Raw genomic sequence first — 16,405 nt, forward strand, 5'->3', positions numbered from 1 at the left:
TTAATTATTATTATTTTTTTTAAAGATTTATTTTTTATTTTTATTACAAAGTCAGATATACTGAAAGGAGGAGAGATAGAGAGGAAGTAGAGCTGCCGGGATTAGAACCAGTGGCCATATGGGATCAAGGCGAGGACCTTAGCCATTAGGCCACGCTGCCGCACCCTTCTTTAATTATTATTATTTATCTTTACTGGAAAGGCAGATTTTTTAAAAAACTACATTTATTTCATTTTATACAAAGTTTTATAGGCTCTATACAAAGTTTTATAGGCTCTGGGATTCTCCCAACCCCTGAAATTCAACAGTTTCATTGGGAAACCATCCCTGGTCTGAAAGTAGGGCTGGCAAAATATCATCAGGAGGGCGGGGTTTTTGAAGACACAAGGATGAGGACTTGAGCAAGGTTCTATCCCTCTGTCCCAAACAAGGCAATTGTCTCACACTACAGAAAAAAGGTGACAAATTCAGGTCACTGCACATGGGGACAGGGGCAGCTCAGCACACATGAAAATGTGCAAATGCAAGGAATCCCCCAACCCCTCAGTTTCCCTTCAGAACCACCCAATTTCCCCTATAGACCCTTTAGGTCTCACCTTTCAAGCTGTAAGAGAGCAGTCAGATCTTTGGACACTGGCCCCACCTGGGAGAACCAATCAGGACTTGGTGAGAGCCCCAGGGGTGTGACTGAGGGAGGAGCTAAGGGTTGGTGGGGCAGCTTCCCCATGGGCATCTAACCATGACAAGTATCTTGGGGCTCCCCCATCCCCAAACACACCCCAGAGCTTACCTGCAGCCTTAGTATAGCTCTCTCCTTTCTCACCTGTGAGAGAAAACATCTAGTGAGAGAGAGTTAGGGAGAAGGCAGGGGGTGAGAACCTGCCTAGAGGAAACCCAGAGGACTGGCTCATCTCAGAGAAGATGCCAGATCTGTGGCCACAGACCCAGGAGAGGCTCGGGAGGTGCCTCTCTTGGAGGTGTGCCCTCAGCTGAGACCTCCTCTGTCTTGAGGCTGCTGGAACTCAGGTCCCTGTGAGCAGAATCATCCCCGTGGAGTGCAAATGGTGCACCTTCACTTGTGCTGAACACCTGAGCCAGTGTGAGCACCCAGGGCCCAGCTGGGGGTGCAGGCGTCTGTGCATGGTGCTTCCCAGGAATGTTGTGGCAGACCTTCTCCCTGGGGGACAGCAGACTCAGACCCAGCCCTCACCCTGCCCTACCTGAGCGCTTCCTCTTCATCATCACAGCTCCAATGAACAATACTGCCAGGAGGACCAGGCCAGCGATGACTCCCCACATGGGCACAGTGGGCTGAGGAGGCTCTGAGAGGGGAAGGGAGTGTGAGGGGCTCTGACCCCAGGTCTCAGACCTACCCCTGCTAAAGGCTCTGCCCCTTCCTGCCCTCCTTACCCCATCTCAGGGTGAGGGGCTCAGGCAGCCCCTCATGCTCCACGTGGCATGTGTAACTTTGCTCCTCTCCAGAAGGCACCAGCACAGCTGCCCACTTCTGGAAGGTTCCATCCCCTGCAGGTCTGGTTTGTACCAACTCCACGTCCTGGGTCAGGTCCTCCCCATCTCGTTGCCAGGTGAGTGTGATGTCCTTGGGGTAGAAGCCCAGGGCCCAGCACCTCAGGGTGGCCTTCTGGTTAGAGACTGGGTGGTGAGTCACATGTGCTATGGGAGGGTCTGAGGGAAGATTTGGACAATTCAGGCCTTTCATGTTTTTCCATCAGACACCAAAGCTGCACTCAGTGTCCATCCTGAGAGTGGACAGGAGGACAGGGATGGGGGAGCAGTGCAGGCCCAGACCTGGCCTGGATAAAGACAATGGGATCATCTGTTGCCTGCAAAGATATAGAATCAGGTATGGTTCAGGCTAGGAGGCCCCAGGTCTCTGACGGGGTAAAAGGTTTTGTTCTGAGTGGAGGCAGAGAGACTGAGAAACCCTGGAGTGAATCCTCCCATCGCATTGGCTTGAGGTTGGGGACAGGCCTGGTAGGGGTCAGAGGACCCAGTGGGAATCCAGGGCACCAAGAGTATTCTTTTCAGAATCTTCTATGCCTGCACAGTCTAGGTTTCACTTCTACATTGAGGGAAGGGAGGACATCCCCTCTGTGGCTATGTGGAGAGTGTAATGGGACTGGGTCCCACTTTCCTCCCCTCCTCCACAGTCCCAGCCCTAGTGGAGGTGGGCGAGGGCAGGCCCCACCAGCCTTGCACACCTGTGCGCTGTAGGGTTTCCTTCCCCAACTCCAGGAATCTGCGCAGTGACTTCATGCACTCCCCCTCCAGATAGTCCCTGAAGTCCTTAGCTTGACATCCAGTTTCCCACTTGTGCTTGGTGATCTGAGCTGCCATGTCGGCGGCTGCAGTCCAGGTGTGCAGGTCCTCATTCAGGGCGATGTAGTCAGCACCATCATAGGCCCACTGCCAGTACCCGAGAAGGAGGCGCCCGTCTGCCCCGACTTCGCAGCCATACATCTTCTGGATTGTGTGAGAGACTGTTCCCGCCCGCGGTCAGCCCTGGCCATGCAGCTCCGCCCTTCCCACTCACCGACCCGCGGGGATTTCAGAGGAAACCGGAAATGAAACCCGGGCTCCTCCAGGCTTGGGTCTCCGCGGGCACGCAGTCTCAGGGTGGGGGGACCTCAGCCCCGGGGACCCCGAGCGACCTGGGCGCACGTGGGGAGGGGTCGAGTCACTCACCGGCCTCGCTCTGGTTGTAGTAGCCGGGCAGGGTGTTCAGGTACACAACGTTAGAGCGTGTCTCTTCTTCACCACGCTGTGTGTGCATGTCCACGTACTCCTGCTCCACCTGTTGCATCCACGAAGCTTGCAGTTCTGCCCGCGGGATCTCGGCGTCGCTGTCAAAGCGCCCGAACTGTGTGTGGTCCACGTAGCCCACGGCGAAGAAGCGGGGCTCCCCGAGGCCGGGCCGGGACACCCCGGTGATGAAATACATCAGGGAGTGGGAGCCTGGGGGAGAGAGGGGCTGAGACCAGGGCCGATCCCAGCCCCGAGTGGGACGCCGGGGTCTAAGTTTGCTCGAGCGGCAGGGAAGGAAGAGTCCTTAGGTTTACAAAACGGTAAAGTTACCGCGGGGAAGGGTCTGGGTGAGGGGAGGGCGGGACCGTCCGAGGTGGGGACGTCTGCCCTTAGGGTGGCATTGAGACGGCTCCCCGGGGTCCTGTGTCCCCTCCGCGCGCTCCCCTCGCTCCTGCCCCGCAGAGCCCGTCTCCCTCCCGACCCGCACTCACCCGCCCGGGTCTCGGTCAGAGCCAGGATCCCCGCGAGCAGCAGGAAGAGGGTCCGGGACGACAGGGACACCATCCTGGACGGCTGAGGAGACTATCCGGGAACCTCTGTGCGGACTATACTCAGGCAGGGCTGACTGACTCGCCCCGCCTTCTTGTTTTCACCTGCCCAGCCCCCGTCTCTGGCGTCAGGAAGCAGGGAGGTTGACTGAGGCTTCCGCTCAGACTGTCCCGTGGAGCTGAGAGCCAGGGCTGCCCCATCTGAGGCTGGGCTGTGGCGCCCTCTGGTAGCCGGTGTTAGCGGCCTCGGGTCCATTCCTTAGGGCTGTGTGTGCCAAGGCAGATGGCTTTTTCCTGAGCTGGTGCCAGGAAGGAGAGAGAACAATGGAAGCTCCAACATGCTTAATGTCCTGAACCCGAATTTATGCTAGGCGACACTCACCCTCAGAATTGGAGACTTTAAGTCCCATGTATCCTGATTTATACACACATGATTGATTACTGTATGTGTTTTTGGACCCTGTGGCATTTAAATGCGTTTGTGGAGTGTGTACTGACCAATAGGGTCAATTATGATTTCCACGTCCTTTTAATTACATTATTTTCTTTTTCTTTTTTGTAGGATTATTTCTGTATTAGAAAGGCAGAGTTACACAGGCAGAGTGAGAGCTGCACAGGCTGACACTGACCAGGCGAGAGTCAGGAGCCTGAGCCTTCATCCAGCTCTCCCCCGTGGGTGACAGGGATCCAAGCACTTGGGCATCTTCCATTACTTTCCACGACATAGCAGGAAGCTGGACAGGAAAGGGAGCAGCTGGGACTTGAAGTGGTGTCCATGTGAGATGAGTACTGGGAGCTCAGCCTGCTGCCCCACAGTGCTGGCCCTGTTTGCTTCTTTAGCGTCCACATAAAAGGGAGAACAGGAGACATCTGTCTCTCCATGTCTGACCTCATTTAGCATAAATGTCTTTCAGCTCTAACCGTTATGTTGCAAATGATGTTATTAATTTTGACTGAGACTTCCTTGTTTGAAAGAGTTACAGACAGAGAGAGAGAGAGAAGAGGAAGAGAGGAGAGGAGGGGAAGAGAGACACATTGTTTCATCTTTTGTTCACTTCCCAAATAGCTGCATGGCAGGAGCAGGGCGGGTCAGACGCTAGGAGTCAGTAGCTTCTTTGGGTCTCACATAGCAAATGATCCAAGCACCTGGGTCATCTTCCTCTGCCTTTCTAGGAGCATTAACAGGGAGGTGGATCAGAAGCAGAGGATCCGGGACACACAGTGGCACCTGGACAGGATACCAGCATCACAGGCAGAGGCTTTACCCACTGCACAACATTGGTCCTTATCTCTCATCTTTTCATAACCATCTATAAAACTGCATGAGTCGATAGATTATTGCTGTTCTTCCCTCTCTGAGATTTCTTCCATTACTTCCATTACTTCCAGAAATATCTCTGAGGCCTGATTCTTTACCTGGGAAACTGTTTCTTCTTTCTACACATCAACTGCATCTGAATTTTGAATTAGTTCTGACATCCTTGTTTCTTTCTTTTTCTTCTTCTTCTTCTTCTTTTATGATACAGTTCCATAGGCCCTGGTATTTCCCATATCCCGTCCCCAATTCCCTCCCCCTTAACTGGGTTCTCCTATATTATTACTATAGTATAGTTCTTCATACACAGTCATATGTCCACCATTGTAGGCATAGACAATGGCAGCGACTCCAGCATCCTATTGTCAAGATATACTAAACAGTTTCATTGGGAGTCCATCTTAACCTGGAGGTAGAAATGCATACTGCATTGTATTCTCACATCTGGATGTGATAGTCTCCAGTACACAGTTACTATACATCCCCTTAAATGAAAAGACACAACAGAATCAACAACAGGAAGAAAAAAGAAATTAACAACACCATGAAGTTAAATAATATGCTACTAAATGACTAATGTGATGCTGAAGAAATGAAACAGAAAATCAACCGTATGATCTGTGAATCATTGAAGACTTTAAGCAGAAGAATGTGTTTTGAAGAGCTGAAACTAAAAAAAATCAAAATCCATGAGATATAGTTTCTGCTGATCTTTGTTGGTAAGATATGTCTCGTGTAGGCAACAAATAGATGTCTTTGTTTTTTTAATCTGGTACTACTTTATGATATTTGACTGATGAGTTTAAGCTATTTACATTCAGGGTTAATATGAATGGGTGGTAATTTGGTCCTGTCAGTTTAGCAATGGTTTGTTTATTGATTTAATCTTCTGTTGTTATTTTACTGGGATGTTCTTCACATTTACCTTTGGTTTTGGTGGGTGCTATTCCTCTTCTCTGTCAAGAGAACATCTATAAATATCCTTTGTAGGGCGGTTTGGAAGAGGTAAATTCTTTTAGCTTTATTGTGGAAGAACTTTATTTCATTTTCAAAGACAAAGGAAAGTTTTGCTGGGTACATTATCCTGAGCTGACAATTTTTTGCTTTTAGAATCAGGAATGTGTCGCTACATTCTCTTCTGGCCTGTAGAGATTCCTGTGAGATGTCAGCTCTGAGTGTGATCGGCATTCCTTTATATGTCATTGACTTTTTTCACGTGCACATCTGAGAATCTTTCTTATGTCAGTTGAAGAGCTTTATTATTGTGTGTCGAGGTGAAGATCACTTTTGATCAACACTGTTAGGAGTTCTGTGCCCTTCCCGGATGTTGTTTCTCAATTCCTTCTCTAGATTAGGGAAATTTTCCCTTATTATTTCATTGAATACATTTTTAAACCCAGCTTCTCTTTCTATACCTTTTGGGATTCCCACAACTTTTACATTTAGCCTTTTAATAGTGTCTTTCAATTCTTGAATACTTTTTTTTTTGGCTTGACCCAGCACTACTTCTAGCTTTTTGTTTGTTTCCTCTGGTGACAGAAAGTATCTTCCAATTCTCAGATTCTTTCTTCTGATTCCTTCATTCTATTTTGGAGATTCTCCACTGTACTTTTAATTTGCTCCACTGTATTCTTCATTTCTGATGTATCAGTTTTAATTTGATTCATTTCCAGTGTGACATATTCCTGAAATTCCTTGAATGCCTGCTTTACATGCTTCTCATTGTTGATAAGCAGCTTTATGACAAGTGTTTTGAATTCTGTATCCCTCATTTTCTCGATGTCTTCCTCAGTTAACTGAGGTTGGCAAAGACTTTTGCTCCTTTGCAGGAATCCTTAGTAATATTCATTGTGTATTTGTCTCTTCTTTTGTTCTTGGTCATTGTACTTCTGGTTATCAGATTCTTCTCCTTGGGTCAGGTTTCTAAGCTGTGTCACCCACAGGTCTACAGTTTGATTTTACTTATTGCAATTAGTGCTAGGCTCTTTGTTTGCAGTCACTGGTGCCACTCCCTCCAGTGAGTTCCAGGTGTGGGTTCTTATGTTAGATTTCCACCATGGTCTCTGTAGCCCCAGCTCGTGGCTCACCACTCTCTACGTCCTGTGATACCGTGCTGAGGCTGCACCATTGTCTGTACAACCTTTCTCACACTTCTGGTCGCAGCATGTCTCAGGATTAGGGAGACACCAAGGTGTCCTATATAGCTAAGTTGTTGGTGTTAGTGATCTTGCCAGAACCTGTTGACCATTAGGTCTGAGGGCCACATGGACCTATATTGACCCATATGATGCCAAAGTTGAAATTATTTTCCTGTGGGACCAGTACAGTGCGCTGCGCTCAGTGAATTCTTGCTGATCTCAGTGCATGTTGTCCCTGCAGTCTTAAGGCCTTTGCCACACCGAACAAAATTGTGCCTAATGTGCCACTACTAGAGTTCTTGATCTGCTGGCCGTCAGGTCTGAGGGCTATCTGGACCTATCTTGCGTGGAACCTGTAGGATACCATGTTGTTGCAGTTCACAGAGCAAGCATGCACAGTACTGTCCCATAGCCCTTGCCTCCTTAAACAAGATGGTGCCCAATTTAGCTTTAGGGTGCAGATTGGGTTGCGAAATCCACCCTGCTCCTGCACTGCCCATCTGGGATCTTTGCTCTGTCTCTGCTCCTTGTCAAATCACACAGACCAGCAGGATGGGCAGGTCTTTGTCTGGATTCACCTCCTCAGGTCTTGGTGAATGTCCCATTCCACCTTGTTGCTGGTGGAATTCTGGCTGTTGCTGCAATTCAGATAGCTACTCACTGAATGTTGCTGAGGTATTGGCCACTGAAACGCCACACCATTATGTCTGCTGTTTTCTGTGTCTGTCAGCTTCCAGGAAATCCATTGCTGTTGTTCTGTCTCCTCCTATTTCCTGGAATGTCCCCTCTTTACTTCACACTGGGTAACATTTCTCTGTCTGTTTAAACGTGTTCTTTACCCTTTTCTGCCACCTTGATTCTGGCCAACATCCTTGTTGTAAAAGTGGTGGTCTGTGGGGCCCGGCACCGTGGCCTAGCAGCTGAAGTCCTCACCTTGAATGCCCCGGGATCCCATATGAGCGCCGGTTCTAATCCTGGCAGCTCCACTTCCCATCCAGCTCCCTGCTTGTGGCCTGGGAAAGCAGTCGAGGACGGCCCAAAGCCTTGGGACCCTGCACCCGCGTGGGAGACCTGGAAGAGTTTCCAGGTTCCCGGCTTCGGATCAGTGTGCACCGGCTGTTGCGCTCACTTGGGGAGTGAAACATCGAATGGAAGATCTTCCTCTCTGTCTCTCCTCCTCTGTATATCTGACTTTGTAATAAAAAAAAATCTAAAAAAAAAGTTGTGGTCTGTGGAGCCACAGCAGTGGGATTATAACAAGGTCAATGCTGTAATTTTTCTCCCATCATCTTTTATTGGGTGTTAGATCTGTTACAGTATGAAAGGATTCAGTGATGATGGAGTTCCTCACAGAACGAGATGTGCCTGTAAAGCTCAAGTCAGGAACACAGGGTGCGCCCTCCGCATTGGCCTCTCCAGTGGTACTTGTGCTGCCATTCATGTTGGAGTTCCTTGTATGAAAGGCAGTGGCTGAAAAGCACGTAGCCTGCCAGCACCATGTTCATGCCGGCGATGCTCGTCCTCTTTATGTTGATGTACTTGGTGTAACACCGGTGGTAGCCTTTTATGAAATGCTCCACTGATGCCTTAGTATCCAGCTCGGCAGCTCATGATTGATGCCACCTTGGAGTCCTGGTGTCCCCTCAATGTCATTTCTTTCAAGTATTTTTTCCTTAAATTTTATTATGAAAACTAGAGATACATATTATATACAAATACATACATATATATACACACACACAAACACAAACACACGGAGAGAGGAGAGACATCTTTTATCTTCAAGTTACTCCTCCACTTACCTGCAGCAGTTGGACCTGGGCTAGACCAAAGTCAGATCCCATGAACTTGATTCAGGTCTTCCTGTGGGAAACACAGACACAAGGCTTGAGTCATCACCTGCCACCCCCAGGGCACATTACAGTGTGTCTCAGTGCCACCCCTGAGCACTTTTTGTGTGTCTTTTGGCCATCCGTGTGTCTTCTCTGAGGAACATCCAAGCCAGTCCTTTGTCCTTGTATTAGTGAAGTTCTGGTTGTTGAGTCCTGTGGATGTTTGACTATGAGCCTCTGGCCTGATGTGGGCTGTGCAGACACTTTCCCGGAGGGGAGGCCATCCCTTGGCTCTCTGGCCTGTTTCCTCTGCTGTAGGAGCTGCTCATGTGGGGGCAGTTGCTGGATCTATTTCCATCATCGCCTCTAGGTTTGGGGTCTAGTGCTGGTGGTCTTTACAAATCCCCCTCTCAGCATATAGTCCTCTAGGGTGTGCTCCCTCCCCAGGGCTGGGAGGAGAACAAATGGATCAGGAACTCAACATGGAGATCCCTGTCCAGGAGAGTGCCTCTGATGAGGGTGGCCGTGTCAGAGACCAGCTGAGGGCATGGAGGGCAGGCAGAGGCAAGCATGGTCTGGGTCAGGGTCTCAGAATCCTGAATTGCCACTTAGAAGAGGATGCAGTGAGGGCTGTGGCCTGGCTGTGTCTGTGCTAGGATGGGGCCAGGCAGACGTGGAGTTTTAGCTCGTGGCCTCCTGTGGGAGCAGCTGTCTGCAGGGGCAGGAAGATGCAGTTTAGCCTGGGAGCTGGGCAGGGCAAGGCCTGGGACCTCCTTGGTTTGGGGCTTTCCAGGCAGGGCAGGGCCAGCTCAGGCTGTCCAGGGTTGCTGCTCTGGGCCTGCTGTGCCCCTGGCCTCCTGGTGTGCTGTGCAGGTAGGAGGGGCTTTCTCAGGGCTTGGGAGGGAGAGGAGGCTGAGTGCAGTTTGGGGCTGGGCAGCAGGATGGGCATGGCCTGTGGGGGCAAGTGGGGTCCCAGCAGAAGGAGCGAGTGTGACTCTGTGTGGGCCTAGAGGACAGGGCTGATCCCTGTGGACATGTGGGGGCTGCTCTTGGATCTGGTCCTCCACCCTGATGTTCTCTGCTCCCTTGCTCTGTGGTGACAGCAATGGCAGGATTTCATGTGGATTGAGGTGCGATGGAGGAGTCAGGACTGACAAAGGGGCTGATATTAGTGCTCTTGTATCATCAGCATCCTCCCCGCAAGGACTGGATCTGAGTTTTGAGAGGAGTGAGAGATCCTGAGGAGATAAGAAGCTCCCTGGAACATTGGTTCTCTCCCCGGCGGTTTGTGAGTGCGTCCGTCCCAGATGACCCTCAGGTGGTGCCATGAGGCCATGCCATGTGAAATCCAAGCTGGCTGGTCATGGTGTCTACTCTTGTGTCCCTTGGTTCCACTTGAGGCAGCCTACCATCTGCACAGAGGGGCCTGAGTTCCCCCATGCTGAAGTCTCACCAGCAACATCCTGAACACTCTATTTCCTTATCTCCTAATTGGAAAACAATGGTGAAGTCATTGTGTTACTTTGGGTAAAACTGTTGCCTGCAATTCCAGGATCCTATATGGAAACCAATGTTTATTCCTGCTATTTCATTTCCAATCCAGCTCCCTGTTATGGTCTGAGGAAGCAGCAGAGGATGGTCCAAGTCCTTGAGCCCTGTACCCACATTGGAGACCGTGAAGAAATTCCTGGCTGTTTGTTTCAAGTCGGCTCAGCTCTGTTCATTGTGGCCCCTTGGTGAGTGAACTAGTGAGTGGGAGTATCTCTCCATCTGTCCTACTGGTTGTAAATTTGCCTTTAAAAATAAGATAAATGCTTATTAAAAATCTTAAAAAGAAAAATACAAAAGGTGGCAGCCTTATAGTGCAGTTGGTTAAAATTCCCTTATAAAGTCAAAATAAAGAAATTAAAGCAACAAAATGGAAGGAATTGCATTTCTCCATGTATCAGTGTGGATTATAGAATTCACATTTTGCCGGAAGCCCACCAGCTCTGGAAGCCTGGGTCACCCAGTTTCGGCCAGGTCAAGGCCAGTTTCCCAGATGTGCAGCGGGGGCGTTTGGCAGACTGCTCAGCCCCTGGCAAGAATGAGCAAAGGATTTCACAGAACTTGTAGCGAAAATTCCGCTTGCCATTGTTGTAGGCTGTGGAGGCTTGAGGAAGCAGGCGGAAGGGCGGAAAGTGAGACCTTCCAGAAAGCAGTTGGCCGTGAAGTGTGAGAAACCATTCTTGTCCAGTCATTTGTTTGGAAAATAGCACTAAGGAACCTGTTACTAGGAGTCACTACTAAAGAAGTCCTCCATCCAGACCATCAAAGAAGACATGGCTCCCAGAGAAGAGAATATGAAGAGTGCAAATAGGGTTCTAAGAATAAGTCAGCTGGATGCACTTGAACTAGACAAGGCCCTGGAGCAGCTAGTTTGGTCCCAGTTTAGTCAGTGCTTTCATGGATTTAAGCCAGGGCTCTGAGCCCACTTTGAGCCCGAAGTGAAAGCATTACTGTGGCTTTTCCTGTTGAGGTTCACCATCTACTCCAAAAATGCCACTGTGGGGCAGTCAGTTTTGAATATTCAGTACAAAAATGACTTTTCCCCAAATCTGAAATACCTGCCACCAAGTAAAAATCAGAAGCTGTGGTACGCTGTTTGTACGATTGGGGGGAGGTGGTTAGAACGATGCTACAATTTGTTTCGAAACTGTCACTTAGCATCATTCAAAAAAGTCAAGCAGTCTCTGAATTTTGTGGTTGGACTTTTGAAATTAGGTGAATTGATCAATTTTTTGATTTTCCTCCAAAGGGGTAAATTTGCAACTTTGACAGAACGACTCATAGGAATTCGTTCTGTGTTTTGCAAACCCCAAAATGTCCGAGAAATTGGCTTTGAGTATATCAATAGAGAACTCCTCTGGCATGGTTTTGCTGAATTTCTGATTTTTCTTTTACCACTTAATCAGTATCCAGAAGTTGAAAGCCAAGTTATCTTCATGGTGCATCCCTCTTACTGGTACTCCTAACGGTGACAACACACTAGCCGCCAATGGCAAAGAATGTTCCCTGTGTGGAGAGTGGCCCACCATGCCTCACACCATAGGATGTGAGCATGTCTTCTGTTATTACTGTGCTGAGCAGTTTCTTATTTGACATGTACTTCACTTGTCCTAAATGTGGAACAGAGGTTCACAGTGTTCACCATTGAAATCAGGAAGTGAGATATCTGAAGTGAATGCTCTTTAAATACTAAAATTGGTTCCTCAGAGGAAAAAACATATTATGTTAAATCTGTAATGTTAGTCATCTTAAATGTGCCATTTAATTGTCCTTTATAAAGCATGCTTTTAGCCACTGTCCTCTGTTCTCTTTCAGGCATGACTATCTCATGATTCTATGTTAATGTATTTTTAAGTCATTACATTCAATTTTCAATGTCAATAATAATAATGGACAGTTTTGTCAAATGACTACTAAGAATGCTCTTTCATTTTGCTACTTCCTAGAAAGCAATTGAACTCTAGAAATAAAAGATTTTGGATACTCTGGGAAAAAAAAAAAAGAATTCACATTTGTTATGGCAGCTATACCATGTGGGTTATCCATGATGTGTGTGTAACCGCTTGTATGCAGGGGAAATGTACAGGTTGTTAGCCATCTCACTGTTGAGTCTGGAGGAGCAGGTGTGAGGGTGGGGCAGAGGCAGGGCTCTGCTGCCATGGTGACCAGGGGAGGGAGTCTGTGCAGGGACAGGGACCACAGGGACCTGCCGAGCAGGAGGGGCTGGCCCTGCTGCAGGAGGTTCTGGTGTATTTCAGGCTGGTGTGGCAGGGATGCCTGCCCTGAGAGGGGCCCTGTGGGGTACAGAATTAGGGTGAGCTGTGGTGTCAGGGGCCTGGGATCCTGGTGCTGAAGAGCAGGGTCAGTGCTCCTGGGAGGGGCCCTGCTGGGGAGGCAGGACTGAGTGAGTGAGGAATGAATGAGGTGGACATGCAGGGATCAGCCCAGCAGCTGCCACGCCTGGTTCATTGTGCGTGGCTGGGAGGGGTCTCTGTCCGTGCCGCCTCCTGGTCCTGGATGCTCCTGAGGAACAGGCCCCGTCCCGGCCAGGCAGCAGTGGCAGAGAGCTCCAGGGTTCCCTGTGATGCAGCCTGAGCTGAGCTGGGAGCTCTGCCTGCAGCAGGAGTGGATGAGGGCCTGCCTGGGAGCAGAAGAGGATGAGGGTTCCTTGGGAGTCTCCTTGGGTGCGTGGAGTCCAGGAAGGAGGTGAAAGGAGAGTTTGTTCAGGTACCGTGCAAGGTGCACCTGCTGATGTGTGCTGTTGTGTTTTGTTCAGTGCTGTTGTCTCTCTCACATTGCTGCAGGCATGTTGGATGCTTTGAGACCCTGAGTTTGATTGACCCTCAACTATCATTTGTAGTGCTCAGTTGTCTTCAGGCATAAACCTTTACATGCTTGGAGTTTTTGCTTTTATTTCAGTCAAATTTACAAGTGCCTATAGTTGAAAGAGTTCATTATTTTTGAAGCTTTCTTATGAGAGGCTGGCATTGTGGTGTAACATGGAAAGCTGCTGCCAGCAATGCCAGTGTCCCATGTGGGCGTTGAACAGAGTCCTGTGTGCTCCACTTCTCAGTCAGCTCCCTGCCCTTATGTCTGGAAGAGCAGCAGAAGCTGGCCTGACTGCAGGGAGCTGCAGCCATCGGGGAGAAGCAGGAAGCCAGTGGATCCTACTTAAGCCTGGCCCAGCCCTGGTTTTGTGAGAGAACCAGTAGGTGTGAGATCTCTAACTGCCTCTTCCTTCTCTAACATTCCAATAAAAAAAATAAATGGAGCTTCTCATGGCAAGCAGTATCCTTTGTGTCTTCTCAGTTTCTGCCTTTCCGGTGGCCACTGCTCCCAACACCTGAGCTGATCTTAGCCTTGGCTCCCTGTCTCACACTCAGTGTGTTTCTGAGAGCCCCTGAGTGTCCATCTGCTGCCATAGTGGGCCGCATTGTGTTAAGAGCTCCCGATGTCTGTCATCAGCAGGAAGCCCACTCAGCCTGCAGCCCACACTGTGCTGCCCTCGGTCACCCACACCTTCACCTTCTGGGTCAGGAGTCCCCTCTGGTCACACTGACTGTGCAGTCAGGACTGTGCAACCTCAGCCACTCTCCCAGGCTGTCTGAGCTCCCAGTGCGTGTGGGTGATCTGTGTGAGCAGACACTCTGATTAGTCACAGGCTCAGGTGTTGCCACGGGAGGAAGGGGAAAGAAAGATGCATGTGATTCTGCTACAGTTCTGCTTCTCATTGTAATTTATTTGAGAGGAGAGTGACAGAGAGACAAGGAAAGTGAGAGAGAGACAGGGGGAGATGTGTGTGTGTGTGAGGAGGGGCTCTTCCATTCACCGTTCACTCCCCAAATAGATATAAAAGCTGGGCCTGGTCCAAAGTGAATCCAGGAGCTCAGAACTCCAGCCAGGTCTCCCAGGTAGCTGCCAGGAGCCCAAGCACTTGGGCCGTCTTCTGCTGCTTTCCCAGGCACTGCAGCAAGGAGCTGGATCAGAAGCAGAGCAGCCAGAATGTGAACCAGCTCTCTGCTCTGGGATGTCGGCTTCACATGCAGGAGCTTAAGCAGCTGCACCAAACCCCTTCTCCTGGGACAGGTTCCCATCTCATACACAACCTTTGCTGCTTTCAGATCAGCCAGTCAACCTTTGTTGCTCCTTAGCTGTGCCCCACATCCTGCTAGGTCCTCATTTTCGAGGAGCTTTGCTGATGTCTGAAAACCTTTCTTTTGGTTTGTCCTCAGACATGTCCTCATTATGCTGACCTGGCACTGTTGACCAGGATCAGTTTCTTGTAACAGACAGAGCCTCCAGCTCAGCCAGTGATTGCAGCCCCAGGTCCCCAAGTTTGGAGTGTTCATTTATCCCTGGGGAACCTGTGGGCTCCTTGGTTCCTCAGTGAAGGTGGGAGCTCTCAAAGCCTTATCTGTCTGTTCACTCCTTCCCAGCCTGGGCAGTGTGTCTGCTGCTTGTCCATCTGTTGTCCTTTGTCCCAGCCATCTGTGAGGAGTGCAGGTGTTTAGATGCTGTGACCAGCATTGTCATGGAGATGAGTGCAGCCCTGACCAAGAGTGAAGGGAGTGAAGCAAAGAGCAGCTGCTGAGTGAACCGTGCCAGGGCCCTTATGTGTCAGCTCATTCATAATTCCAGGGGAGCAAATGCCATTGGCCTCCTCTGGCATTAGGAAGTGGCACCTGTAAATTGGGGCAAGTGGGACTGGGGTTGGCATGTGGATAAGTAAATGATCCAGCTGGGCCTGGCGTGGTGACTTAGCAGCTGAAGTCTTCACAGTGAACATTCCGAGATCCCATATGGGCGCCGGTTCTAATCCCAGCAGCTCCACTTCCCATCCAGCTCCCTGTTTGTGGCCTGGGAAAGCTGCGGAGGATGGCCCAAAGCCCTGCACCCGCGTGGTAGACCTGGAAGAGGTTCAGATCGCCATGGTACCAGCTGTTGTTGTCACTTGGGGAGTGAATCATTGAACAGAAGATCTTCCTCTCTGTCTCTCTTCCTCTCTGTATATATCTGCCTTTCCAATAAAAATAAATAAGTCTTTTTTTTTAAAGACTTATTTTTATTACAAAGTCAGATATACAGAGAGGAGGAGAGACAGAGAGGAAGATCTTCCATCTGATGATTCACTCCCCAAGTGAGCCGCAATGGGCTGATGTGCGCCGATCCAAAGCCGGGAACCAGGAACCTCTTCCAGGTCTCCCATGCGGGTACAATGTCCCAAATCCTTGGGCCGTCCTCGACTGCTTTCCCAGGCCACAAGCAGGGAGCTGGATGGGAAGTGGAGCTGCTGGGATTAGAACCGGCGCCCATATGGGATCCCGGGGCTTTCAAGGCGAGGACTTTAGCCGCTAGGCCACACCACCGGGCCCAATAAATAAATCTTTTAAAAAAATGACCCTTATGTTCTCTTAGCAAACATAGATCTAGTTTTATCATCCAATATTTCTCTCATGGTTGTGTAATTTTAATGGATTACAAAGTTCATGAAAGTTTAATTCTAATACTTTTCTCCCTTGGTTAGTAGTTGCTTCACTTAAATTTTTATTTTATTTTTAGATTTTTAAAAAAGATTATTTTTGTTTTTTTAGGAAGTTAGATAAACAGAGTGAAGGAGAGACAGAAAGACCTTCCATCTGCTGATTCACTCCCCAAGTGGCCACAACGCTTGGAACTGAGCTGAGCTGAAGCCAGGAGCCAGGAGCTTCTTCTGCAGCTCCCAAATGGTTGCAGGGTCTAAGGTATCAAGGTTTTGGGCCTTCCTTTACTGGACCAGTAAAGGAAGGGAGCTCGAGGGGAAGTGGAGCAGCTAGGATTAGAACTGGCACCCATATGCGATCCTGGTGATTGCAAGGCAAGGATTTAGCCACTAGGCTCTCATACCATGCCCTTACATTTGTTTTATCCTAAACTAATTAAGCTTCTTCTATTACTGCAAAGTCAAATGGAAGCAGAGAGAGGAAAAAAATGAGACACAGAGACAGACAGAAGTAGACAAATGGAGACACATCTTCTATCTGCTGGTTTACTCCCCAAATACAGTATCCACAGCCAGACCAGGCAAAGCCAGGAGCCCAAATTTCAGTTTTGTTTTCACCTGTGGGTGGCCAGTGATTGAACCCAGTGCTGCCTCTAGCGGTGTGCACTAGCAGGAAGTTGGACTGAGTGCCGAGTACTGCAACGTGGGGTGCAGTTTTAGCCAGTGTCGTTCTAACTGTTGGTGCCAAATGGCTGCCCTAATTTTATTTTTGATTGACA

The 16,405-nt window shown here is 49.3% G+C and overlaps 1 protein-coding gene and 1 pseudogene across 6 annotated transcripts in view; one reads left to right on the forward strand and one right to left on the reverse strand.

Annotated features, from left to right (window-relative positions):
• The window catches only part of LOC101523895 (patr class I histocompatibility antigen, A-2 alpha chain-like), a 426,293-nt gene that overhangs the window by 380,213 nt on the left and 29,675 nt on the right, over positions 1 to 16,405 (reverse strand). For 5 of the 6 annotated variants that reach the window (XM_058666485.1, XM_058666478.1, XM_058666627.1 and 2 more), the window contains exons 1-2: positions 3,258 to 3,359; positions 2,707 to 2,976 (exon numbers count right to left, since the gene is read on the reverse strand). In XM_058666485.1, the coding sequence (XP_058522468.1) occupies positions 2,707 to 2,976; positions 3,258 to 3,330 (343 nt within the window). In that variant the 5' untranslated portion in view covers positions 3,331 to 3,359. Of the gene's footprint in view, positions 1 to 1,220; positions 1,323 to 1,410; positions 1,687 to 2,222; positions 2,502 to 2,706; positions 2,977 to 3,257 lie in introns of those variants that run through there. The other variant, XM_058666545.1, reaches the window with a different exon arrangement.
• LOC131480650 (peroxisome biogenesis factor 2-like) lies at positions 10,580 to 11,899 on the forward strand (annotated as a pseudogene).

Source organism: Ochotona princeps, chromosome 1, assembly GCF_030435755.1.
Source record: "Ochotona princeps isolate mOchPri1 chromosome 1, mOchPri1.hap1, whole genome shotgun sequence".
Lineage (NCBI taxonomy): Eukaryota > Metazoa > Chordata > Mammalia > Lagomorpha > Ochotonidae > Ochotona > Ochotona princeps.